Source organism: Aspergillus sclerotioniger (genome assembly GCF_003184525.1).
Source record: "Aspergillus sclerotioniger CBS 115572 chromosome Unknown BO94scaffold_30, whole genome shotgun sequence".
NCBI classification, from domain to species: domain Eukaryota; kingdom Fungi; phylum Ascomycota; class Eurotiomycetes; order Eurotiales; family Aspergillaceae; genus Aspergillus; species Aspergillus sclerotioniger.
In genome coordinates, this window is record NW_020291020.1 from 297,711 (window position 1) to 321,785 (window position 24,075).

The window sequence follows — 24,075 nt, forward strand, 5'->3', positions numbered from 1 at the left end:
GTACTAGTAGTAGATAGTACCCGCTCACCACCACTGGAAACTGTGGGATTAAATGAGGACCAGGGCAGGTCAGGACCTGAGGACACAGTATCTTCACTGCTTGGTTGTAGGAGTAATAATAAATCACCCCAAGTGGGGATGTCCCAAAAAATGACTGGATCATTCCTGGAACAGGTACATTAAACAAGCCGATCGACAAATGATGAAGGGGAGATTTTTGCAGCCAGACGCAATTTACCCCGTCTAAATAAATAGACTCGTTCCAAGTGGCTCTCAAATTAGGCTGGACGTGAGGAGTGCCCTTTTGGTCCAAGTCAGGGCAAAAAATGGGGCGTCAAGCAGAGATCCAGACTTTGGCTCGGTAGGTAACCACAGCACAAGAATCATAATACTAGTAATCATAATAACAGCCTCCATTAGGATCTCCGCCAGAGACATCTGTGACACAGACTGAATCATTAGTCACAATGGGACGGGGAGGAGACACCCCCATCCCACATCATGATCTGAGACTGTCAGATGGACGTACCAACCATGTCAGACAGACACCCCGACTGCCATGATCATCATCATCTTCTTCTTCTTCTTCTTCTTCATCTTTGATCGATGAGAAGAGAAGAAAAACAAAGCAAAGCAAAGCAATGACCCGGCTGCCATCCCTCCAGTCCAGTCGACTTGCCAATCTTTCCACCCTAGAAGAATGAAAGATTCCTTGGCCAGAGCTCCTCTCTGCATGTGTGTACCACGATGATTTGTTCCCTCAGCTGCAACGCTCCTGCAAGTCTCCCAGCGGGGATTGGTTGCAGCTGAGGTGCTGCCGATAAGAACAGAAGTACGGAGTAGTCCTCCTCCCGTTGTCTACGTACCTATACTCCGTACGTAGTTAGACATCATCGCCGTCAGCATGATTCGACTCCCGTAGATGTGGTGTCATGATTGACCTCGATCGCTCACCCTGATAGGGAGAGACAGCCCTCTTAACAACCCTTCCTATAGTCCCCTTACCCCATACTCGGTCATATCCTGTTCTGAACTTGTGAGGTGAGTGAGGTTCTGGCCCGTCTACCGCAAGTCACCATTGAACTATATTAGATCAAATGGGTCGATGATGATGATAAGTCCAAAAGCATTTTTTGTCAATCCTGCATTTCCCGCTCCACTTTGAAGGTTGGAAACACAGCTCCTGCTCGCCGGCGTGTCTTCTTCGTTCCTTCCTTAACCAATAACCCCATTGCTCACATTCCAATCAGAAAAATTCTGTTCCCCCTCCCGCCCCTGTGAAAACTGTACTAGAAGCTTCGAGGGAGAAGCGATCATCAGAACAAGGAAATCAGAACCCGTCCGTCACTACGGAGTACACAGTACACAGTACTAAGTAAGCTAGGCATCGGAATCTTTGCAGGACTCGTGGCAATTTCTCATTCCTCATTCTATCTAGATACCTACCTACCTAGTACATGTCTTTCTGCTGCCCTTCTCTTTCTCAATAAAAGTCAATGTAAGGAATCCCACTACTATTGAGAGAGAGAAAAAAAAACCACCCCATCCCAACCCCACATGAAAAATGAGAAAAAAAATTACAATGAAAGACATTTCTTTGCAGATTATTGATTGATTGATTCTCTCCTGTAATAATAATAACGAGGCTTCTATCTACAAACTACAACTACCGACCTACCCTCCCGTATCTACTCCGTGATCACTTTCTGATTGGAAAAAGAGGAGCGTGCCAACCTGCATCAACCATCAACCACAAATGTACTTCTTGAGTGGGATGGCGGGCTTTTAGTCCTGGGTGGTGTTTCACAGCTTTGACGTGATTCGCAGGCCGCTGTTGATTAATCATGGATTTTAATTAAAAAGACTCCTGTGATCATCAGCTGGCTACCTACTATGTATCTAGTGGTGAACAGCTGGCAAGGCCAACACGAATCTGTCAGTAACTCAGTATCCATCGGGTCTAGTTTAGTCTATCTAGTCGGTCCCAGACCATGGGTGACCCTGCTTTGGGAGGAGCCATCGCGGTAAAAACATCACTCTGAGCCTGTTGGCTTGGCATCGAAGCTGTCGACTCCCACTAGTCCCGGGTCAGTAGCACTAAATCATCACCAAGTACCGTAATCAAGTATAATAACTAATGGAACAGCAGTAAGATTAACGAGGGTGGGTGACTGACCAGCCGGGCGAATGACTGAATGGGGGTGGTTTGTGGACGCGCGCCCCGGTGGCCCACCCTGGGTTCGGAGCAATTCCAGAATGCTGCTGGCCTCCCAGTCCCAGCTGCTTGACGCTGCCATAAGCAGGAATCTGAAATCGACTGGGTATCACGGTAAACCCAGGCAACGTAACTGCCCTACGTATCTTCTAACTTCTACCAAAGAATCAAGATCAGGCCCAAGTTATTAAATCGAGAGGAGAATTTCCTGTTCTATTGTCACAATGTTCCAGCCCACCACATCCTTTTTTTGTGGTCCCCCAGCCGTAATGTCATCATTAAGTTACAAAATGTAAACTCCATGCATCCGTCCCAACGGATGGCCCTCCTGTCAAAGAAGTGCAAACGCTCACCCGGCCCAAGAGGTATGAAGAGGGGATTGGAGAAAGAGAAATGAGAATACATAGGAAAATGAAGATAAACAAAAAGAAAAACACCCGTACACCGAAACAGGGATAGATCAATCAGAGCTATCAGGTATGTATACATATCATGCGTGTTAAAACATCGGAGAAAAGAGGAAAGGCTCTAGGGAATAACGCAAAGGTGGAATACAAGAAACATCCATGGCTTGGTGAAGCCATGGGACGTTCAGTGGTAATACATTTAGGCCTTGTTCTCGCCCTCGCCGGACTGCTGCTGCTGCTGCTGCTCGGCCTGAGCCTTGTGCATCTTGTCGAAAAGGGTCAAGCTGGCGTTCTGGAGCTCATCGGTCTTCTGCTTGAACTCCTCAGCAGTGGCAGTGCCCTCGCCACCCTGGTTCTGGGCGACGAACTCGCGGAGAGAAGCAATCTTCTCGCGGATCTGGTCAGCCTCAGCCTTGTCGAGGCGGCTCTCGAACTCCTTGAGGGCCTTCTCGGTGTCGTTCACGACGCTGTCAGCACGGTTGGCAGCTTCGATGGCAGCCTTGCGCTCCTTGTCCTGAGCACCGTACTTCTCAGCATCCTCAACCATGGACTCGATCTCAGCGTCGGAGAGACCGGAGCCAGAGGCGATGGTGATAGACTGGTCCTTGCCGGTGGACTTGTCCTTGGCGGCGACGTGGACGATGGAGTCGGCATCAATGTCGAAGGTGACCTCAACCTGGGGAACGCCACGGTGGGCAGGGGGGATACCAACGAGCTGGAAGTTTCCGAGGAGCTTGTTATCCTTGACAAGCTCACGCTCACCCTGGAAGACCTTGATCTCGACAGCGGTCTGGAAATCAGCAGCGGTGGAGAAGGTCTGGGACTTCTTGGTGGGGATAGTGGTGTTGCGGTTGATCAGACGAGTGAAGACACCACCGAGGGTCTCGATACCGAGGGACAGAGGGGTGACATCGAGCAGGAGGACATCAGTGACCTCACCGGCAAGAACAGCACCCTGGATAGCAGCACCGATGGCGACGGCCTCATCGGGGTTGACAGACTTGGCGGGGTCACGGCCGAACATGGACTTGACGGACTCGGTGACCTTGGGCATACGGGTCATACCACCGACAAGGATGATGTCCTGGATGTCGCCGGACTGCAGGTTGGCATCCTTGAGGGCCTTGCGAACGGGCTCAATGGTGCGGCTGATGAGGGGGTCAACGAGAGACTCGAGGCTGGCACGGGTCATCTTGTGGTTGATGTGCTTGGCACCGCTGGCATCAGCAGTGATGAAAGGAAGGTTGATCTCGGTCTGGAGGGAAGAGGACAGCTCAATCTTGGCCTTCTCGGCAGCCTCACGGATACGCTGGATAGCCATGCGGTCGCCGGAGAGATCGAGACCGGACTCCTTCTTGAACTGTTGCACAATCTGGCGAACGAGGGCGATATCGAAGTCCTCACCACCAAGGTGGGTGTCACCGTTGGTAGACTTGACCTCAAAGACACCCTTCTGGATCTCCAGGACGGAGATATCGAAAGTACCACCACCAAGGTCATAGACGGCGACAACACGGTCAGCCTCCTTCTCGAGACCGTAGGCAAGGGCGGCAGCAGTGGGCTCGTTGACAACACGGAGAACGTTAAGACCGGCGATCTGACCGGCGTCCTTGGTGGCCTGACGCTGGGAGTCGTTGAAGTAGGCAGGAACGGTGACGACAGCGTTCTTGACGGGCTTGCTGAGGTAGTTCTCGGCAGTCTCCTTCATCTTGTTGAGGACGAAACCACCGATCTGGGAGGGAGAGTACTTCTGGCCACGAGCCTCAACCCAGGCATCGCCATTGGTGTGCTGAACGATCTTGTAGGGAACCTCCTTAAGGTCACGCTGGACCTCGGCGTCGGTAAACTTGCGACCGATGAGACGCTTGGTGGCGAAGAGAGTGTTCTCGGGGTTGACAACAGCCTGACGCTTGGCGGCAATACCGACCAAACGCTCACCATCCTGGGCGAAACCAACAACGGAAGGCGTCGTTCTGGCACCTTTAGACAGTCAAGTCAGCGACTTATCACTCTAACCGCGACTGATGCCGGTCCGATGTCGGCGCCACGGCCAAACTGCAGCCAGGAAAATTTTTCATAACATACCTTCAGTGTTCTCGATGATCTTGGGGGTCTTGCCCTCCATGACGGCAACAGCGGAGTTGGTGGTACCTATGTATCGCATTAGGCCTTGTATACCTTGTCACGATCGCAGGGAGCGAAAACATACCCAAGTCAATACCGATGACCTGGCCCTTCACCTTCTCCTCTCCTCCCTCGGTGGAGTTCCATCTGCGGATAGAAGCACCGGGGACTCTGAAAGCAGGGGCGCGAGCGAAACGAGCGGTGCGCGGGAGCTGGTTCAACATATGCGATTTTAGTCACAGCACTTCGCGGTTGACCATCATAGGGATCAAAACCTACCGCGCGGGAGAGACGAGTGGGCAACATTGTGCAATGTGATTAGAAGAACAAAATAATACAACTATTAAAAAAAGAAGATATAGGAAGACCCCGGTCGATTCAATCGAAGGGTCTGAGGGTGTGGGAGGGAGGGTATATGATGGGGCAGAAGGAGGAGGTGAGTTGAAGGAGACAAGAATTTTCAGCTCTTTCTGGGGGAGGAAGAAACTTGAAAAGGAAGGGAGACGACGGCAGGGTAGGACTAGTAAAAATCGTCCCGGAGAGCTTCGGCCCGTCGTCGAACTTGGTAGAATCACGGCAACGCAGCTGGCCATCCAATGATAGCCGAGCTACCCTTTTGACCGCTCAAGCTGAGTAGCCGAGCCCATGCGCCGCCGGTCCTGCTTCCTTAGAAGCTACCAGTGCCCTCTGGATTGGCGATACCATTGCCACTATGGCTTGGATGGGTTTTCTTCCAGTTCCCTCAGCTCCAGGGCATGTCAATCATTCATATTCGGGTGCATATACCCTGTTAGTACCCCTGCAAAGATAGCTGAGCTGAGCTGCTGTTGACGGAGTACTCCATGGCAACGCCCTTGGCCTGGCTGGCTTATAGACTGTAAACCTCAGTATCGGTGGAAAACGTACTTAGTAGATTAATTCCTTGACTCATCAGAACGGCGTGTTTGTTTTTCTCTCTCCACCATAAGTCTAGCCAGCTACTACTGCTTACTGAAGGCTAGCTCTGCACCTTTGCAACAACACAGTGAACGAGAGATATATATCGCTCAACTAGTGCCTATTCGATAAAAAGAATAATTATTGACCACCCTTTCCATTGACATACCCTATTATCATGTTTTCACACTATTAGTGTCCCAGATACCAACTACCTACATACTAGTAGATGTCTAGAGAGATACATGTTGAGATGAGCGATGTTCTAGAATGCCAATCTAACATTCCAACTTGAACGAAAAAAAGATGCCTCGGCATGTATCATTTCTCCCTGTCCCAGACCCCATTGAATATATCGTCAAGGGTTTTGAAATACTGTGCTTTCCCGAGAAGGTATACCCTGTCCAGGGCCCTAGTAAAGCCGATTAGTGACTGCTTAGTTGACTGACAAACTAGTTGTAAGCATTGACTCATCGGCAAGCAAAATGTGGACTGTAGCTTCAATTTCTACACTTTCCAATTTCTCACCGCATCCGATGTCACGAAGGGGCTAACTACATAAGCTAGAGATTTGCGTAGCAATAACAGCCAACTCAGAGATATAACCGCGGATGCCGATGGCGTTATAAGACTGCTTCCAGTTAGTCCGCGAACCTAATAGTCGGGAAACTTCACGAGGCCTAGTCTACTATCCGCCAGCCGTGATCGGGCGGTCGACGGGGACAGGTCAAGGGGATGGGCGGGATACCGTGTGCATTGAGGATAAGGGCCCCCCCTAAAACGACGATTGTATTAGAATAGATCCAAATGCCACTGAGCGGAATCTCCCATCAAAAATCAAAACAAATGAACTAATGGTGCAAGCTGGAAGCGGCCACGGATTGAATTGAGTCGACCGCATTCGCCGCTTGGAGGTTCCCCGGATTGGGTGCGACAAGTCTTACGTCATCCGTTCGCACCCGCGATTGACCCTCCGAAATCGTCCCCAAGGCAAAGGCGGATCAGTGGTAAGGGAAAAAGCGAAGGTGGGAGAGTCGAAGTATCGAGTCCTGGTGCGTCGCGGTGTTGCTGGGTTCCTTTGCCTGCCTACTTTACTCGAACGAGCTCTAGTAGCTTTAACTTCTCTTCGGCTAGACCCTGTTTCCGGTCTCCTTTTCGCCAGTCTCCCCCAATACCACTTTTCTTTTTCGTCGTCGCTTTCCATCGACTCTCTTCCTCTTCCCTCTGCGTTGTCCGTCGTTTCCGCAACATCGGGGCCTCGCAATAGCTGTACTTCCGACCATGTCACCTTGATGTCGACGCCCCTTCATCATGACTACGGATTCGCTTGCGTCAGTTCTCTACTTTGCCTATCTTTCAGGTGATGGTACAACCCGCCGATTGCTAATGTCATATCGGTCTTCAGGTATCATCCGACTGAGTCTCTGATCCTCCCGACCAAGCGCCGCTTCTTCCCTTTCAAAATCCCCAACTTGTCCGTACATCGAGCTCGCAGCAAAGCAGCCGATCAATGCTAATTGTGACATAGCCACCAGCAACTTCGCAACTATATTAGCACCTCCGACCCGGACAGGATCTACGTTGTAGTGGAGCGAGTCGTGTACTCGATTCACGTCTCATCGCAGAAACGGGAGACTATTGCCGTTATCCCTTTCGAGCCCAAATGTCTTGCTGCTGGTTACGGCTGGATTGGAGTAGGGGGCGGAGAGAACGGTGAATGCGCCTTTATCAGGCTATCTTCCGATCGGAGTGCGCGCGTCCGTGCCGATACCCCGGCCTTCCAGCCCTCGGACGTGGACAGTGCTCTGCCAATCGAACTTGAACCTCCCGCGAGAATCTCACCTCCTTGGTTGCCTGGCGATGAACCTGGACCAGCTCGCCACGGTGGGAGAAGGCAGGCTCCAGAAGTGCAGTTGCACAAATTTGGGGGCACCATCGTCAACTCAGTGACCATCCACCGATTACCTGGGGATGGTAAAGAGTTAGCGGAGGAAGATATAGCGGTTCTCAGGTATCAGCATAGTCATCTTGCGACCTACTGAGATGCTAACCGCTTCTGCAGTAACAATGATAAGACCGTTACCGTCTACTCTTTGGCCCGGTCAAAAGTTCTCAAAGTGATCCCCCATCCAACATGCATGAATTATGCGGTCGTGTCACCCGACTCTACTCTTCTTGCCGCGGTTGGTGACGAAACACGTGCATATTTTTATAGGGTTATCCGCAACCTTGATGCTGTGACTGTGACGGATGATGGTGACAAAGTTTGTGGGTGGGATTGGGTGGACCTTCGCTGTATAGAGATGGATATAGGCACACGCTTCGACGACGGATGCTGTTTCACCATCGCTTTTTCTCAATTTAGTCGATTATGTGCGATCGGATCGCAATCTGGAGTCATCACCGTCTTCGATGTGAGGTCCATCCGTGACATCATCCACCAGCCTGACGACAACACGGTAATTTGCCGTTTCAACTCGTCAAGGCCTTGCTGCAATGGTGGCGCTGTGCGCTGTATGGCATTTGCGCCTGAGCCCTGGGACCTCCTAGTGTGGCTTGAAGACAAAGGGCGGGCTGGAATTGCCGATGTTCGTCAGGCTTTTATTCGCAGACAGGTTCTTGAATTGGATATGAACGAACCCGACATGCAGGAAGTCCGTACAGAGCCATTGTTGGATGACTTGATATTTGAACTCGATAGTCGGGTTTCTCCAGACACACGCCATGAATTCGATGTGGCACAACGAGCATTCCTTGACTCGTTCGAGGGGTCAACTTATAACCAAGGCACGACAGGTTCGGACAATTCACCATTGAGTGAGAGCCTGATACAGGACCTCACGGAAAGAGAGAGGCTGATAGTTGAATTCTTGAACACAGCACGCTGGACGTCGAGGATGGAAGATGGACTTGCAGAACGGCGAGCTAGAGCTAATGCTCATCCACACCCTGCAGTTCGCCCACGGTTTCACGGCCTCACAGATGAGGCCAGTCGAGCCTCCCGTTATACTTCGCCTCCACGTCATGGAGATGAAGGTCGTGACTCGCATCGGGAGGAGTCGCAAACAGAAGCTGGTGACCGTAGACAACATGCGAGGCGCCAAGGCTCTATTCTGCTGACTCCAGGAAATAATGAGACGAGTAGTCGGACGCCAGAAACGGGGCTGGCAAACATTGATCCGCAACCCAGCATTACACTCAGCTGGACCGCATCACCCTCGGATATGTACCCCAATGTTTTGGAAAACCCCCCACACGTTGCAGATTCGAGCTCAAGTGATCCCAGTAGTTCTGGAAACGAACTAGGACCTGCGACTCGACCGCAAGGGACGACGAATCGCCCCTCCGCCAACTTTGACTATTCTAATACCACCGCGGACTTGTTGCCCCGACCGAGAAACCACGCGCGGTCTCGTTCTGCTCACAGACGGCCCGAGAGGCAGGATAGTACACCCGAGGCCCTCCACGATACATCGCGGCTCTCGAGTACCGAATTGAGAGCCAGTGTGGCAGTGGAACGCCTTCGAAGGCAGCGACAGAATCTGACTGAACTACACAGCCGGCATAGTCAACGTGAGCAGCGGTATCGGCAGCAACCGTGGGGTTTGGAACAGACTCGATCTCCTCGATGGATTCGGAATGTATTGAACGAACTCCCCGATCGTAGCTTGGGGGTGGGTCGGGATCAGGACCCAGGTAGCACAGCCGGAATTGGCTGGGGTACTGATGGGAGAACATTGTAGGTAGTATGTCTCACCCGAAGGTAGCTCCAACTGACTGATTAGGTATATCGCAACCGTGGACGGGATTTTCGAATACCAGGTCGATGTAACGGACAGGAAGACGTTCCCCGTCATCAACTACCGTTAGTGAGTAATTAACGGACGCTTCCTCGGTCATTGCCAGGGGTAGTCGGAAGTATCTCATCACCCTCAATGGGTGACAGGCCAGTCTAATGTTTCCATGACTTTCATTCTTCTTCTCGATCTTTCTGAATTTGTTTCCATTTTCTCGGGGTTATGAGAGGGCGCAGGGTTTGCAGGACGACTGATATTCAGCATACAAGATTGGACGACTGGAAATAGAGTACGGGATTGGCCATAACGAAGGACCTCTGGGGTCCTTGATGCCCCCTTGTCCAGCACGGGTATTTGCGCATTTGTTTCGGGAGCATTCCGATTGTAACATTTGGGGCAAATCACCACTTTGCATTTGCTTTTGGCGTTCCGGCGACTGTATAGGATGAATTGCTCATGTACAAGGGTCACTGTCTTTTTACTACTTGTTTTTCAGGCACATGAACCAGAATCCCACGTTTGACTCCCTTATGCCGATCAACAGAGACCAACAGATGTTACTAGACCAATTGTGACACAAGGCACTGGCGAGGTGTAGATAAATCGATTAATGGAGTCCAATTGTCCGTAGTACTACTAGTTTGGAATGATGTTCCGGTCTTCAGTGGGCGGAAGGCGTGCAGTCTCCACACGACGTCAGAGCTGGTTGGTCTGGCAGAGAGTGTCCGGCCAACTTCCCGCCGACAAACACCGCCAATGAATAATAACTGGTGCACTCTTGCCATCTGCAAGCTCCTTGGGACCCGTGCACCGTCAAGCTACCTGTGAATGCTGGCTGTACCTAGCTAGCTTTTCATGTGTCTAGCTTGCTAATCTTGGCTCCCTGCTCTCGCAGTCCCCTTCGCCTGCCGCCTCGGCTACCCTGCGGGGTCTTCTTCTCCCACCTCCGCTCAGACATTGAACCTGGTGTTGAAGTAAATCGCGTACACAGCCAGAGCTCGCTTCGAATCTTGGCTTCAAATGACGGGGAGTCTAACGTCGGCGCTGGCCGAGTTGAGTCTAAACTCGCAGAGCCTTAGCGGACCGGCCTTTGACGCACGGCTCGCCGAAGAGGAGGCTGGTGTCTACAGGAATTGCAAACCTCGACAAAGAGCTCAGCAGAATGCCGCTGACCTTAAAGAGGAGCTGGAACGAGACTTTCTAACTCCTTCTTCCAAGTTTAGCCCTGAATGGCTGAACCGTCTACAAAGGTTTGGCTATCCTCAATTGTTTGCGCCCTCGAATCTCGTGCCTTATTCGGCATTTGCAGGTACTTTTCTGCTTGATGCTAGGAAATGCGTTCGGAATTCTGGTCATTGTACCAGTTCAAACTTCCCCGTAATTCCTCGTTGACTGCTATCATGCTCGGTGCATTTACTTCTTGATAACATACTGACACAAAGCAGGAAGTGGGACGTCTCAACGGATTACACCGACCTATTTGAAGTCGCAGGTACTCAAACACGTACTATCGTCCGTTTCGATCGTGATGGCCTTGAAGGGCGTGTTACTGGTTACCATGAAGTAACCGTGCCGGCCATCAGTGCAAATGCCAAAAATTCGACGTCTCTCCTCCGCCGGCCAGCTGGTCGTGCAGATTTTGTGAGGGGCGCGGCAGGATTCTTTCCATTCGCTCCAGGTGGACTGGATGGTGTCGAAGCGATTGCTGAGATGGAATCCGAGGCCCAGACGACAGAGCACTCTAGAACTGGCAAACAATCGGGTCTCGATCGGATTATCAACTTTGGTGCTGAAGGAGGCCTCTTGGAGATTGCCCCTGGATTTTCTCGTGGCTTGAAGTTCGAGGAAGCAAAGACCAAAGAGGTTGCAGATGGAGACAAGGAGGTCGAGGACGCCTTACAACAGGAAGAGACCGAGCTACATGTCGAGCAAGATGAGACAGCCTCGGATGCTGGAGGCGTCAAGATCGAGGACGAAGCTGAGCTCAGCGATGAGGAAGACATTGACTCTTTGCTGCCTGTAGAATTTCCAGCACTGGAACCCCACGCGCCGCTACTCGCAGGCGTCCAGCAAAGGAAAACCGGTAGGGAATGGGCTCATGTCGTTGATGTCAACAAGGAAATCACGAATTTCCGTGACCTCGTCCCCGACATGGCTCGGGAGTGGCCGTTCGAACTGGACACCTTCCAAAAAGAGGCTGTCTATCATCTCGAATGCGGTGACTCTGTGTTCGTTGCTGCCCATACGTCGGCTGGCAAAACTGTTGTCGCCGAATATGCCATCTCTCTAGCCGCCAAACACATGACCAAAGCTATCTACACATCTCCCATCAAGGCTTTAAGCAATCAAAAGTTCAGAGACTTTAGAACTGAGTTTGATGATGTTGGTATCTTGACAGGCGATGTTCAGATCAATCCGGAAGCAAGCTGCCTCATCATGACCACCGAGATCTTACGAAGCATGCTTTACAGAGGAGCTGACCTGATCCGAGATGTGGAGTTTGTGATCTTCGATGAAGTCCATTATGTTAACGACCTTGAAAGAGGCGTTGTTTGGGAAGAAGTCATTATCATGCTTCCCGAACATGTCACTTTGATCCTCCTCTCCGCCACCGTTCCCAACACCTATGAATTTGCTTCTTGGGTTGGGCGCACAAAGAAGAAGGACATCTACGTCATCTCAACTGCCAAGAGACCCGTTCCGCTCGAACATTATCTCTGGGCCGGTAAAGGGAAGTACAAGGTTGTCGATTCAAACAAACGGTTCCTCGAGAACGGTTGGAAAGAGGCCGACGAGATCATTTCTGGCAGAGACAAAGTAAAAGCTCAGAAGGCAGCCGAGGCCCAAGCCCAATCGCAAGCGAGCAGAGGAGCTCCGCAGGGCCGAGGGCGTGGACAAGCTGGTGGACGAGGTGCCCCTCGTGGCGGCAACTCGCAACGGGGAGGAGCTCCTCGTGGCCGAGGCCAGCCCGCAAATCGAGGCACCGGAAACATTGCCCGTACAGGAAGAGGAGGCGGGCGGACTACAGCTGCGCAGGATAAGACTGTCTGGGTGCAACTTGTCCAGCATCTTCGCAAGGAGAATCTGCTGCCCGGCTGTATCTTTGTTTTCTCCAAGAAGAGATGCGAGCAGAATGCTGACTCACTGTCGAACCAAGACTTCTCCACTGCTTCAGAGAAGAGTCTGATTCACATGTTCATTGAGAAATCCCTTACAAGACTTAAGCCAGAGGATCGGACCCTCCCACAGATCCTTCGTCTTCGCGAATTGTTGAGTAGAGGTATCGCGGTCCATCATGGCGGTCTTCTGCCGATAATGAAAGAAATCGTCGAGATTCTGTTTGCCAAATCGCTGGTCAAAGTCCTTTTTGCCACAGAAACATTTGCTATGGGGCTCAACCTGCCTACCCGCACGGTAGTCTTCTCCGGATTTCGCAAACATGATGGCAAAGGCTTCCGAGACCTGCTACCTGGAGAATATACCCAAATGGCTGGGCGTGCTGGACGTAGAGGCCTTGACACTGTTGGCTACGTCATTATCGTTAATCCGGGCAGAGATGAAGCCCCCCCGGCTGGTGCTTTGAGGAGAATGATTCTCGGTGATCCGACCAAACTTCGGTCTCAATTCAGGCTTACATACAACATGATCTTGAACCTCCTGCGCGTGGAGGCTTTGAAGATTGAAGAGATGATCAAGCGAAGCTTTAGTGAGAATGCTACCCAGGCTCTGCTCCCGGAGCATGAAAAGCAGGTACAGCTTTCAGAGGCCAGCTTGGCTAAAATCAAACGAGAGCCTTGTGACATATGTGATATTGATCTTGCGGCCTGCCATGCCGCGGCTATCAAGTATGAGAAGCTCACCAGTGAGCTCCACGTTGGGTTGCTTTCGTCCCCTGTCGGGAAGCGCCTATTTGTGCCAAAACGATTGATCGTCTACAGAAAGGTAAGCAATACCCTGTTACAATTAGTCTGACCTAGCTGACTGTCCAATAGGAGGGCTTCCGAACTGCCGGTGTCATATTCCGCGAGGGTATTGGAGGTGGCCAGGCGCCTAGCATACAAGTTCTCGAGATCGGAAGGATAGGAAACAGACGCCACCCTAGCGATATTCTTCCCTTCCTCCCAAGATTCAAGCAGCTCCTTCAATCTTTGCCAACTCGTGCTGCCGATATGGCGCTAAAGACTTACAAAGTCCCACTTTTAGACCTCGAATGCGTCACTAATACGGTGGTCAAATTGGGGGGGCCCATATGGTATCTTAACATCAAGAAGGGTGAGTGTTATATGCTCCAAAGAAGCACTTATTGCTAACACCACGGACAGAGGCAATTAAGTTTGCAGACAAGGAACTATCGAAATACTGTACCTCATGGACAAGTCCGGTTTGGGATGAAATGGATTGGGCCCGAATCAAAGAGTTACAAGTCAGGGATATACTCGAGAAGCGGCAGGCGCAGGCCTCTATTGCCCAATCCTGCAAATGCCTGCAGTGCCCCAGCTTCTTGAAACACGTAAGCGTCGATCCTTTGTGTCCCCAAGTCAGTTTATGCTCATACTTACACCCGGCAGTTTGAAATGCAACACGATGAATGGCAGGTCAAGGAGAACATTTCTCAATTGAAACAGCTAATGTCCGACCAAAACCTCGCACTGCTGCCGGATTATGAGCAGCGTATCCAGGTGCTGAAAGACCTGGGCTTCGTGGATGAGCAGTCTCGCGTGCAGCTGAAAGGAAAGGTGGCATGTGAGGTGAGTTATCGAACGATCCCCGTCTTCTAATTGGAGGTCAAAGTGCTAAGCATTTGCACAGATTCACTCGGCCGACGAGCTTGTTTTGACCGAGCTGATTCTCGAGAACGTTCTGGCCGAATATGAGCCCGAAGAGATTGTTGCATTACTGTCTGCATTTGTCTTCCAGGAGAAGACGGAAAACGTTCCCACCTTGACTCCTCGCCTCGAGAAGGGTAAGGAAGCCATTGTGAGGATATCCGACCGGGTGAACGACTTCCAAATTCAACACCAGGTGATCCAAACAAGTGAGGACAGCAACGACTTCGCCAGCCAGCCACGGTTTGGTCTGGCCGAGGTTGTCTACGAATGGGCGAAGGGAATGTCATTCAACCGCATCACGGACCTCACCGATGTGATGGAAGGCACCATTGTACGGACGATCACTCGCTTAGATGAGACCTGTCGCGAAGTGAAAAATGCGGCCAAATTAGTGGGCGACCCGACCTTGTATACGAAGATGCAACAGGCACAGGAGCTGATCAAGAGGGATGTGATATTTGCCGCGTCGTTGTACATGTGAAGAGGGTATAGAAGGTAGGGCAACTGGCCAGTGCTGGATAAGTGGTGGTTCTGGGGAGAGCGGAAAGGACGATCCCACGTGGGGAATGATTTTTTTTTCTTTTTATCCTTTTATTTTTGTTACTGTACCTTCTCTCTGTGCCTGAAACGGATGGATGGAGCACGCATGTTAAGTAACTGACCCGCCTATACTGGTTTCCATCAATAGACCATCTTTTGTACTTGGTAGTAATTCGACCTGGAAAAATTCCGCCCAACTTGCCTCCATGGCCGAGGCCTCAGGCTGCAGAGAAGCAAAATTCTGCTACCGCGCGTGGCGGCGAGGCCTCTGATTAGCTGCCATAGGCGCGGGGCGGGCACGCTTATTTGAAAAACCACGAGAAAACCAAACCCAACAAACCCAAAGGGCACTTTTGCTGTCTGCACACTACTATCAATCCCACCCCCCCCCCGCTACTTTATCTCCCTCTCGCCCCCTCCTCCTCCCCCTACATCGCCCGGCTCACCACTGCGTAACGGGCTCTTTACTTTTCGAGCTTTAATCTTTTATCCCCGGGGGCCCCTTGCTGGTGCGAGATGGATGTTGCAGCTTTACGAGACCGTATACAGTCTACCCTCGATCCCAATGCGGACAATCGGCGGCAAGCTGAATTGGACCTGAAATATGTATGTTTGAAGATAGCATTTGATTCAAGTCGGGGTGGTCCTTACTTATTCCCTCTCTCCTAGGCTGAGACGCAACCCGGCTTCATAAATGCGCTGTTGGATATTTTGCAGGGGGAACAGAACAATGCCGTCCAACTGTCGGGTAGGTTTTTTTTACCGTCGGGCGATTTCCCACCGCCCCTCCGTCGCCCTACTCTACGACGACGAGAGCCCATGATCTGACGTATAGACGATCTCATCTAGCCGGTGTCTACCTGAAGAACCGCATCAACCGTGGTTGGTCCCCTGTCGAAGAAAGTCCGTTGCGCACACCTATTCCCGAGGAGGAGAAACCGGGGTTCCGTGAGAGGTTGATTCCGGCTCTGGCATCCACGCCACCGAACGTTCGGGCTCAACTCGTTCCTCTTCTCCAGAAGATCCTTCAGCATGACTTCCCAGAACAGTGGCCGGGCTTCCTGGACATCACCCTTCAGTTGCTGGGCACCAACGATGCGAATTCCGTCTATGCTGGCCTGCAGTGCCTGCTGGCCATTTGCCGTGTATACCGGTTCAAGGCCGGCGAAAAGAGGGAGGAGTTCGATAAGATCGTCGGGCATTCATTCCCCCAGCTTTTGAGCATCGGATCGAGACTGGTCGACGAGGAGAGCTTGGAAGCGGCGGAAATGCTCCGGATCGTGGTCAAGTCCTACAAGCATGCTATCTACGTGGGTGAACCAAGAAGAGAATAGAGGTGCATAATATTGGTAGCATAGTGAGACTAACTTGGAGCTGGAATAGTTCGAACTTTCGCCGCATCTTCAGACACATCAAGTGACGGTGGATTGGTGCACACTTTTCCTGCGCATCATCGCCAAGGATCCTCCCGCCAGCGCCATGCTGGAGTCGAAGGAAGAGAGGGAGCTCAACCACTGGTGGAAGTGCAAGAAGTGGTCTTACGCGAACTTGAACCGTCTCTTTATCAGGTAAGTCGCCTGATTAGAAAAAACGTGTGGGCGAGTCCTTGATTTGACCTCCCTTCGCAGGTACGGAAACCCTACGACGATGAGCAAGTCGAGCTCTCCCGATTACAGCCAATACGGCAAGGCTTTCATCGCCACTTTCGCACCGGAGATCCTCAAGGGATATCTGCAGGAAATCGACAAGTGGGTTTCCAAGGGCCAGTGGCTCAGCAACCCTGCGCTTGCCTATACCATGATATTTTTGGAGGAATGTGTCAAGCCGAAGGCCATGTGGGACCACCTCAAGCCTCACATGGACAACTTGGTCGCTCATTTCATCTTCCCCATCCTGTGCCAATCCGATGAGGACATTGAATTGTTCCAGACCGACCCCTCCGAATACCTCCACCGCAAGCTCAACTACTACGAAGAAGTCTCGGCTCCCGACGTCGCTGCCACCAATTTCTTGGTGGCCCTCACCAAGAACCGCAAGAAGCAGACCTTCTCTATCCTCACGTTCGTTAACGGCGTCGTCAGCAAGTACGAGTCTGCTCCCGATGACCAGAAGCTGCCGAGAGAGAAGGAAGGTGCCCTGCGCATGATCGGATCCCTGGCGTCTGTCATTCTCGGCAAGAAGAGCCCTATCGCGAACCAGGTGGAATATTTCTTCGTCCGCCATGTTTTCCCCGAATTCCGTAGCCCCCACGGTTTCCTCAGGGCTCGTGCCTGTGACACTCTGGAGAAGTTTGAGCAACTTGATTTCCAGGACCCCAACAACCTCATGATCATCTACAGGAATATCCTCGAGTCTATGACGGACCCCGAGTTGCCTGTCAGAGTTGAAGCCGCACTTGCTCTGCAGCCCCTCATTCGTCACGACATAATCAGGACTTCCATGCAGGAGAACATCCCACAGATCATGCAGCAGCTCCTCAAGCTCGCCAACGAGGTCGATGTGGACGCTTTGGCCAATGTTATGGAGGATTTCGTCGAGGTCTTCTCCGCTGAACTCACCCCCTTCGCTGTGGCACTCAGCGAGCAGCTCCGTGACACCTACATGCGTATTGTCGGTGAGCTCCTGGACAGAAATGCGGCGAAGGGTGACGAGGATGCGTACGGTGATTTCTTGGATGACAAGAGTATCACCGCTCTTGGTGTTTTGCAGACGATTGGAACTCTGATCCTGACTCTTGAGAGCACTCCTGATGTCCTCCTTCACCTCGAGACCATCCTTATGCCTGTCATCAGTATCACGCTCGAAAACAAACTGTATGATCTCTACAATGAGGTCTTTGAGATCATCGACAGCTGCACTTTCGCGTCCAAGTCCATTTCTCCCACGATGTGGCAGGCCTTCGAACTCATTCACAAGACTTTCAAGGCTGGCGCTGAGCTGTACTTGGAAGACATGCTCCCCGCTCTCGATAACTACATAGCCTATGGCTCGCAAATGATGGTTCAGAACCCCGCCTACCTTGCGGCTGTTGTGGGCATGGTTGAGGACATTTTCAGCGACGAGAAGGTTGGCGGTGTGGATCGGATCTGCGGCTGCAAGCTTGCGGAGACGCTGATGCTGAACCTCCGCGGCGGTATCGATCAGTACATCCCCGTTTTCATTGATCTGGCGATGCGTGTCATCGATGCTGGCGAGGCACGGACGAGGTCTTACCGCATTCACTTGATGGAAATGGTCATCAACGCCATCTACTACAACCCCATCCTCAGTCTTCAAGTTCTGGAAGCGAAGGCCTGGACGAACAAGTTCTTCAGCACTTGGTTTTCCAACATTGACAACTTCAGACGGGTCCATGACAAGAAGCTCTCAATTGCCGCGATCAGCTCTCTGCTGACGTTGAATGGCGGTGACGTTCCGGTTAGCGTGCAGCAAGGTTGGCCCAGATTGCTCCAAGGAGTGACCAGGCTGTTCCAGACGCTGCCGGCTGCCATAAAGCGTACGCTTCCTGATCCTGGACACATAGAAGTCTGTGCTAACCTCTTTTATAGATCGCGAGGACGCCACCAAGGAGTCTGACTTCACCTTCGATGAGGAGGATGATGAGGGCGATGAAGACAACGACTGGGACGGCGAGATTGAGTGGACTGAGCAGGACGAGGCCGAGGCTGCTCTGGATACCGATGTCCCTGATGACAGCGCTGCGTACCTTGACTTCCTGAACAAGGAGGTGAGTCAACCAAGGTTTTGTTTCAAGTGATAATTGTTAACCAAGTGCCAGGCACAGAAGTTCGGATCTTTCACCGATGATGACGATGACGATCTCGACGAGGAAAGCTTGCTGGAGACCCCTCTGGACAAGGTCGAGCCGTATGGCATGTTCAAGCACGTTTTCATGAGTACGTCCATCTTTTTTTTACACGTGCAGAGTACGCAATCAACTGACTCCACACTAGGCCTCCAGCAAGAACAACCTCAGCTCTACGAAAACCTGACCAAGATCCTGAGCCCCGATGAGCAGCAAGTGCTCCGTGCCGTGTTTAACGAGGCTGAAGCGAAGGCAGTCGCAGCGGCCAATGCCGAGGCTGCTGGCATCCAGACCAACGGAAATTAGAACCGCTACGATGAACCCCGAGGGCTGACGAAACGAGCCAGTCGGTCTCTCCGAGGCAATGAATATAAAATAAGAAAAGAAGAATGCCATCCCAGGTTGGATGTCTGTTTTGGCAGGCTTGTGCATCTTCATCCTCTGTCGTGCCGACGGCCAGCGTTGTCGAGCGGCCTGCTGGATACGTTATAACGCCATCTATGCCTTTTCTTATCCTCTTTCCTTTGTCATCTAGAACAATTTCTTTTTCTGTTCCTTCGAGGTTATACTAACCCTCTGGTCATGTCCCCGGTTTTTCTCAAAAGTTCCTTTACCGCAGTCTTGAATTCAGTTGTGCTGCAAGACTCGAAGAGATCGATTCCCCCAATTAATCCTGTCAATTGACTTATGGTTATAAAGTCGGACACAGTGAAGGCCATATCTATACATCCTGCCAACGTTGCAGTTGAGTATGAATGACCGATGCTCCTGGGCGCTTGCTGCCTTGAGAGCCCATATAGAAGTGTGTAAATACCTGAGATACTCTTTGTGAATTATTCAGCCATGCTGACAGCCCCTTGCTGGTATTTCACCTTGGTATGAATTTTTGTTGTACTGTATGTTTGTATGAAATCGTACGATGATAAACTTAGTCCATGACTGAAAAGTTGAGCAAGTGAAGTGTCTGAAAGAACATTCATTCAACGAGCCAGTGCTGATACATATAATGCACACCAGATAATGAGACTAAATATATACTAATGCAGAACAAGACCACGCTATACAATTCAGTTAAAACAGCTATACATTCCCTCTCTGCTTATTCCCACCTAGATACTCCCTAGGGGCCTAGAGACTCTCCTTCCCCCAACAAGTATCACGTGATCACCATCCAGACCCAGTGTATGACATCATCGCATTCCAGCATCATCATCATCATCTTCAAACCAAAACACCACACCTCATATCTACATAGTATTCCCATCTACACAAAAACACCATGTAGAAAGCAGATCATCTCATCATCTCCAGAGTAATACTTCATAGCTACCGCCTCAACAGCCCTCCGTATCCTCAAATACCCAATCTACGTAACCACTCCATGTATTATGAAAAGTATACCTTTCATCACCCACCACACGTCATCATGATGTCCCCAGAACCACCCCCCCCCCCAAATACCCGACCGGTTTGATTTATATCATACCTCCCCACTTTTCACCATTCGGATGGGATATTTAAGACGTCTCTTTTCTTCTCCCTTTTGCTTTGGTAGTTAGACACACATCTACCTCCCTACCTACCTATCATCTACATACATACCACAACAGTAAGTCCTACCACCAAGTAATCAACGAAACCAACCATCTAATAGTGACAAAACCAGCACCCATACATACATACATAAGCAACATGTCCGCCCCCAACGCCGGCCGCCAATCCCCTTCTCCCGAGCGCCAAACCGGTGCCCAGCAACAAGATCCTCCATCCCAAGGCAAGGCCCAGCCTCAGTACGCTCCGCCCGAAGACTCGGTGCAGGACCAGGCTTCGCAGACAGCGGGTCTGTCGAGTAACCCTAAGCATCCGTTGGAGGATATAGAGAGTGAGAAGTTTACGAAGGGCGGGATTGCCTAATCTTTTTTTCCTTTTGGGTTCTTTCTTGGAAAGGGGTTGGAATGGAATGAACTGAATGGATTGAAATTAATGAATGTGTATTTATGATGATGGGTTAATTATATGGAATTTTTTGTGATTTTCTGTTTTTTTTTTTTTTTTATCCGTACCTGTTTTCTTAGTGTTGGACTTGGGTAAGGTACGGTACGGTGTGAATTGAAAGATCGTAGTCAAAAAAAGTGAATTTTGTAGTTGAAATCGTCAAATTGGTATGATCAATTATCGCTTGTTCCAGACAGCTAACTAATAGGGTAGAAAAAAGGATGTCACTGAAGCATTACATGAACGGTAGAATCATTAGGCATGTAGATAAGAACACCTATTGGAGAGTACCTTCCCAGTTCCTTTTCCCCAGATCTCATTGATCTTCAATTAAGCCTGTTCCGCAGGAGCGGCAGTACCCGCCGGCTGGGATGCAGGCGCCGTGCTAGGGGCACCGGTAGCAGCAGGGGCCTCGCCACCCTCGGCGGGCTTGCCACTCTTCAGGTCCGCAAGTCTGCGAGCCTCGGCGTGGATGTCCCGCACCTGCTTGTCCGTCTGGGAGTAGAAGTCCCGGAGCTTCCTGCCAGAGGGAGTGCCGAGAGCCTTCTCGAAGTAGTGGTTCAGACTACGCCAGCCAGTGGTCGCCTTGTCGCTGATCTTGTAGCTCTCGTCCAGCCCGCGAGCGCGGTCGGTGGCATGGTACTTCTGGTCGAAGGAGGTGAGAGCGGTGGTGAACCGCGAAGAGAAACCGTGCTTCTGGTCGAGGGCAATGGCCTTTTGGATCGCGGAGTCGCTGAGAGTGTAACCGTGGGCCAAATACTCAGCCACAATGCGAGAACGGGGCTTATCCTCCTGCTCGAGGTCGTGGTTGTGCTCGTCCTTGGCTTGTCCGGCGCTGACAGCTTGCTCGCCCGCGATGTCATCGAGGGTCTGGGCGGCCTTAACGTGCACGACGGAGGGGCCCAGCTGGGTGTGGTCGAGGAGCAGAGCAGTCTTAGCGGCACTGAAACTTGATGTTAGCTAATGTGAAGGACGGAGCCGTGGTGCCAGTTGGGACCAGGGCGGGTAGGTGCGGGGTAGCTTACGCCTCCTTTTCGAAAGTCACCGTGGCCGACTTCTGGGCTTCGGCTTCGCTGGAAACTGGGGTCACAGAGATGGCGGTGATCTTGCCGCTGGATTGTTGTCAGCCGCAGAACTCAAGCAAGGGAGACGAATGTCTGCATCACATACCAGAAGCTAAAGAAGTCCTGAACCTCCTTGTCGGTGGTGGCGGGGGCAATGCCCTCAACGTGGACGGTGGAACGCTCAGACATGGTGGATGAGAGGTTGATTGAGAGAGTACTGGAAGAATTGAAGGTAGATTGAGCGAATACTGAAATAATAGGTCTGGGAGAGGAAGAGAAGAGAAGAGAGAAAGAAGACTTGTTATTTAATGTTTAGGGGGGGCCGAGCACGCCACAGATGACGTCGCGAGGGGCAGGCAGCCTCCGCACAGCCACAGTGGGGCGGCCGCGTCGCCAATTGAGGCAGACGGGCAGCACGTGAAACATTCCTAGTGCTACGGGGGTCATAGATAGTAGTTAGTTCTATCTTCGCTTAGGCAGTAGCATTCTAGTCAATCGTCGGGCTCCCCAAAGCGTCTAGACGAAGAAAAGGGAGACCGGAAAAGCAAACCGAGATATGCGCCCGAACAACCCACTGTCTAATAGATCGGGCTTAAAACAAAGCAAAGCAAAGCAACTGACAGCTGAAAGATCCTGCTTTCCGTAATTCATCCATATAACCGATCCCATTTTTAAACAAATAGCCAAAGAAGATTCCAGATGTTTCAAGCTCGTTCTTTAGTGTCTGCGCTAGATGACTCTTCTGGCACCTTCGTAGGAGTGGATGCGGTCTCGACTTCTTCTTGGTGAGTGGAATTCAACTCCGGACCCTGGAGTTTCGTGAAGGCAGACTCGAGTTCTCGTACACGCCGACGTAGCATCTCATTCTCGCGCTTGAGCGATTCTACTTCCCCGCGTTGGTGCGAGACTTCATCATGGCGAGCAGTAGAGCCGATGACGGGTGTCTTCTGAGAGAGCGAGCTGCGGTGTGGATAGCTGGCAGTGTGATGAGTTAACTGATCGGCCGGTTGCGTCTGATGGAATGATCCTAGTGTTGGCAACGCTCCTTCTGAATGCCGAGGAGAGGTGAGAGATGATTCCCGGCTTCGTCCCGGTCGCGAGGGATCAGGACGTGCTGAAGGGAGGTATGTGTCTCGCGCGGGTGCAATGCCAGAAACGCTCCCTGCTCTCGATCCTTGAACAGCTGGGATGTAGGAGGAGCTCAGACTCGATGATGAGCGGTGCCTTCGCGATGCCGTGGGGTGTGCAGAGTTGTTGATGTACGATGATGCATGGAGCACATCTACAGAGTCATTGAGCGTGGTGGATGTGGAAGATGCCGTCGATGCGACCGAGTTCGTCTGTTGACGAAGGAGGGAAAGCTCTCGCGATAGGCGGTTTACCTATGGTAGAGGTTGGTAAATATGGACGAATGGACGAAAGAATTGGAGAGTTGTACCATGGCTTCCTGTTCTTGCTCGAGCATCGAATGAATATCGGAGGGTGTGAGCGGCTTGGGATGACGCAGTGGACCTGGAGAGTGTCAGCTGAGGTACTTTGTGGACTTCCTTTGCCTCAATGGCCAGCTACTTACCAGACGCAGACATGATGTTTACCTGGTCACCAACTGCCGGGATAGAATTTATGTGAGTGCTCGACGTGGGTGGAGCAATAGAAGTAGGCATGGCTTGTGAGGGGCGTCGAGATGATAGTGATGTAGTGGTCGGTTGCATCGCGGTGGCAGCCCGAGGTCGCGATCTGGGACAAGGAAGAGGGACGGGGTCTAGTTCGGACGCCATATATAGCATGGAGGAGGAGATGATCGAAGGTGCTTCAGTGGTGGGAGGGACGGAGAGTGGAAGAAAACGGATCCGAAGCAGCAGCAGCCGATTTGATAGGTATAGCCAGCGGAGTGCAGGCAGTTGAAGGATGTATGGAATATGGATGGATGGATGCTGGGGAATGAATGGCCGGAGCAAAGCAGCACTAGTAAAGCAACAAGAAGAGGTGGCAGACCACCCCAGGCTGCAGGCCCCCCCTTGATTGGATTGCCTGGAATTTCAAAACATACCAACCACTAAGCCACCGTGGATTTGCGCGCGAATTCTTCAGCTGATGGAGCCGATGCGCATGGAACCTATCATCCATCATCCATCATCCACACTCACTCGGCCAGTTCCTGACCTTCACACTTCACAGCCTGGGACGCTTCCCCGGGTCCAGAGCTTAAACTTATCCATCACCGGCCTTCCGGATGGTCTGACCAGGGGGTATCCGGCTGAAAGTCGAAGTTTATATTTGGATCGGAGTTCCTGCCAATGGTAAAAGTATCTCAGTCATTGTCCAACGTCCACCGTTTCCCACTTCTCCCATGGCACAGCCGG

The 24,075-nt window shown here is 51.5% G+C and overlaps 8 protein-coding genes across 8 annotated transcripts; 4 read left to right on the forward strand and 4 right to left on the reverse strand.

The window, feature by feature from the left end:
• Positions 1-372: 372 nt before the first annotated feature.
• Positions 373-1,182, reverse strand: BO94DRAFT_538738 (uncharacterized protein). The gene has a single exon (XM_025612552.1). It carries the CDS (start codon positions 733-735, stop codon positions 538-540), a length of 198 nt encoding a protein of 65 aa, XP_025463766.1. The 5' UTR covers positions 736-1,182; the 3' UTR covers positions 373-537.
• A 1,639-nt stretch (positions 1,183-2,821) lies between these two features.
• On the reverse strand, positions 2,822-5,052 carry BO94DRAFT_559705 (Hsp70 family protein; the record flags this gene model as incomplete). Its single annotated transcript, XM_025614092.1, has 4 exons — positions 2,822-4,602; positions 4,708-4,773; positions 4,832-4,958; positions 5,026-5,052. 4 exons carry the CDS (start codon positions 5,050-5,052, stop codon positions 2,822-2,824), a joined length of 2,001 nt encoding a protein of 666 aa, XP_025463767.1.
• A 1,941-nt stretch (positions 5,053-6,993) lies between these two features.
• On the forward strand, positions 6,994-9,552 carry BO94DRAFT_559706 (uncharacterized protein; the record flags this gene model as incomplete). Its single annotated transcript, XM_025614093.1, has 6 exons — positions 6,994-7,013; positions 7,088-7,156; positions 7,211-7,693; positions 7,745-9,064; positions 9,110-9,421; positions 9,468-9,552. The coding sequence occupies 6 exons, from the start codon at positions 6,994-6,996 to the stop codon at positions 9,550-9,552; spliced, it is 2,289 nt and encodes a 762-aa protein (XP_025463768.1).
• Positions 9,553-10,227: 675 nt separating this feature from the next.
• On the forward strand, positions 10,228-15,003 carry BO94DRAFT_500086 (SKI complex RNA helicase subunit SKI2). The gene is made up of 6 exons (XM_025609406.1): positions 10,228-10,729; positions 10,925-13,421; positions 13,472-13,751; positions 13,802-13,989; positions 14,048-14,227; positions 14,289-15,003. The coding sequence occupies exons 1-6, from the start codon at positions 10,500-10,502 to the stop codon at positions 14,787-14,789; spliced, it is 3,876 nt and encodes a 1,291-aa protein (XP_025463769.1). The 5' UTR covers positions 10,228-10,499; the 3' UTR covers positions 14,790-15,003.
• Positions 15,004-15,364: 361 nt separating this feature from the next.
• Positions 15,365-18,959, forward strand: BO94DRAFT_474762 (putative nonsense-mediated mRNA decay protein (Nmd5); the record flags this gene model as incomplete). The annotated part of the gene is made up of 8 exons (XM_025608526.1): positions 15,365-15,454; positions 15,518-15,596; positions 15,698-16,158; positions 16,232-16,416; positions 16,477-18,344; positions 18,397-18,575; positions 18,627-18,744; positions 18,802-18,959. The coding sequence occupies 8 exons, from the start codon at positions 15,365-15,367 to the stop codon at positions 18,957-18,959; spliced, it is 3,138 nt and encodes a 1,045-aa protein (XP_025463770.1).
• A 1,265-nt stretch (positions 18,960-20,224) lies between these two features.
• On the forward strand, positions 20,225-20,686 carry BO94DRAFT_538744 (uncharacterized protein). The gene is made up of 2 exons (XM_025612553.1): positions 20,225-20,262; positions 20,320-20,686. The coding sequence occupies exon 2, from the start codon at positions 20,346-20,348 to the stop codon at positions 20,565-20,567; it is 222 nt and encodes a 73-aa protein (XP_025463771.1). The 5' UTR covers positions 20,225-20,262; positions 20,320-20,345; the 3' UTR covers positions 20,568-20,686.
• A 252-nt stretch (positions 20,687-20,938) lies between these two features.
• Positions 20,939-21,901, reverse strand: vip1 (putative actin cytoskeleton protein (VIP1); the record flags this gene model as incomplete). The annotated part of the gene is made up of 3 exons (XM_025610268.1): positions 20,939-21,591; positions 21,674-21,760; positions 21,819-21,901. 3 exons carry the CDS (start codon positions 21,899-21,901, stop codon positions 20,979-20,981), a joined length of 783 nt encoding a protein of 260 aa, XP_025463772.1. The 3' UTR covers positions 20,939-20,978.
• A 515-nt stretch (positions 21,902-22,416) lies between these two features.
• On the reverse strand, positions 22,417-23,376 carry BO94DRAFT_589250 (uncharacterized protein; the record flags this gene model as incomplete). Its single annotated transcript, XM_025615938.1, has 3 exons — positions 22,417-23,094; positions 23,151-23,224; positions 23,286-23,376. 3 exons carry the CDS (start codon positions 23,374-23,376, stop codon positions 22,417-22,419), a joined length of 843 nt encoding a protein of 280 aa, XP_025463773.1.
• Between the last annotated feature and the right edge of the window lie 699 nt (positions 23,377-24,075).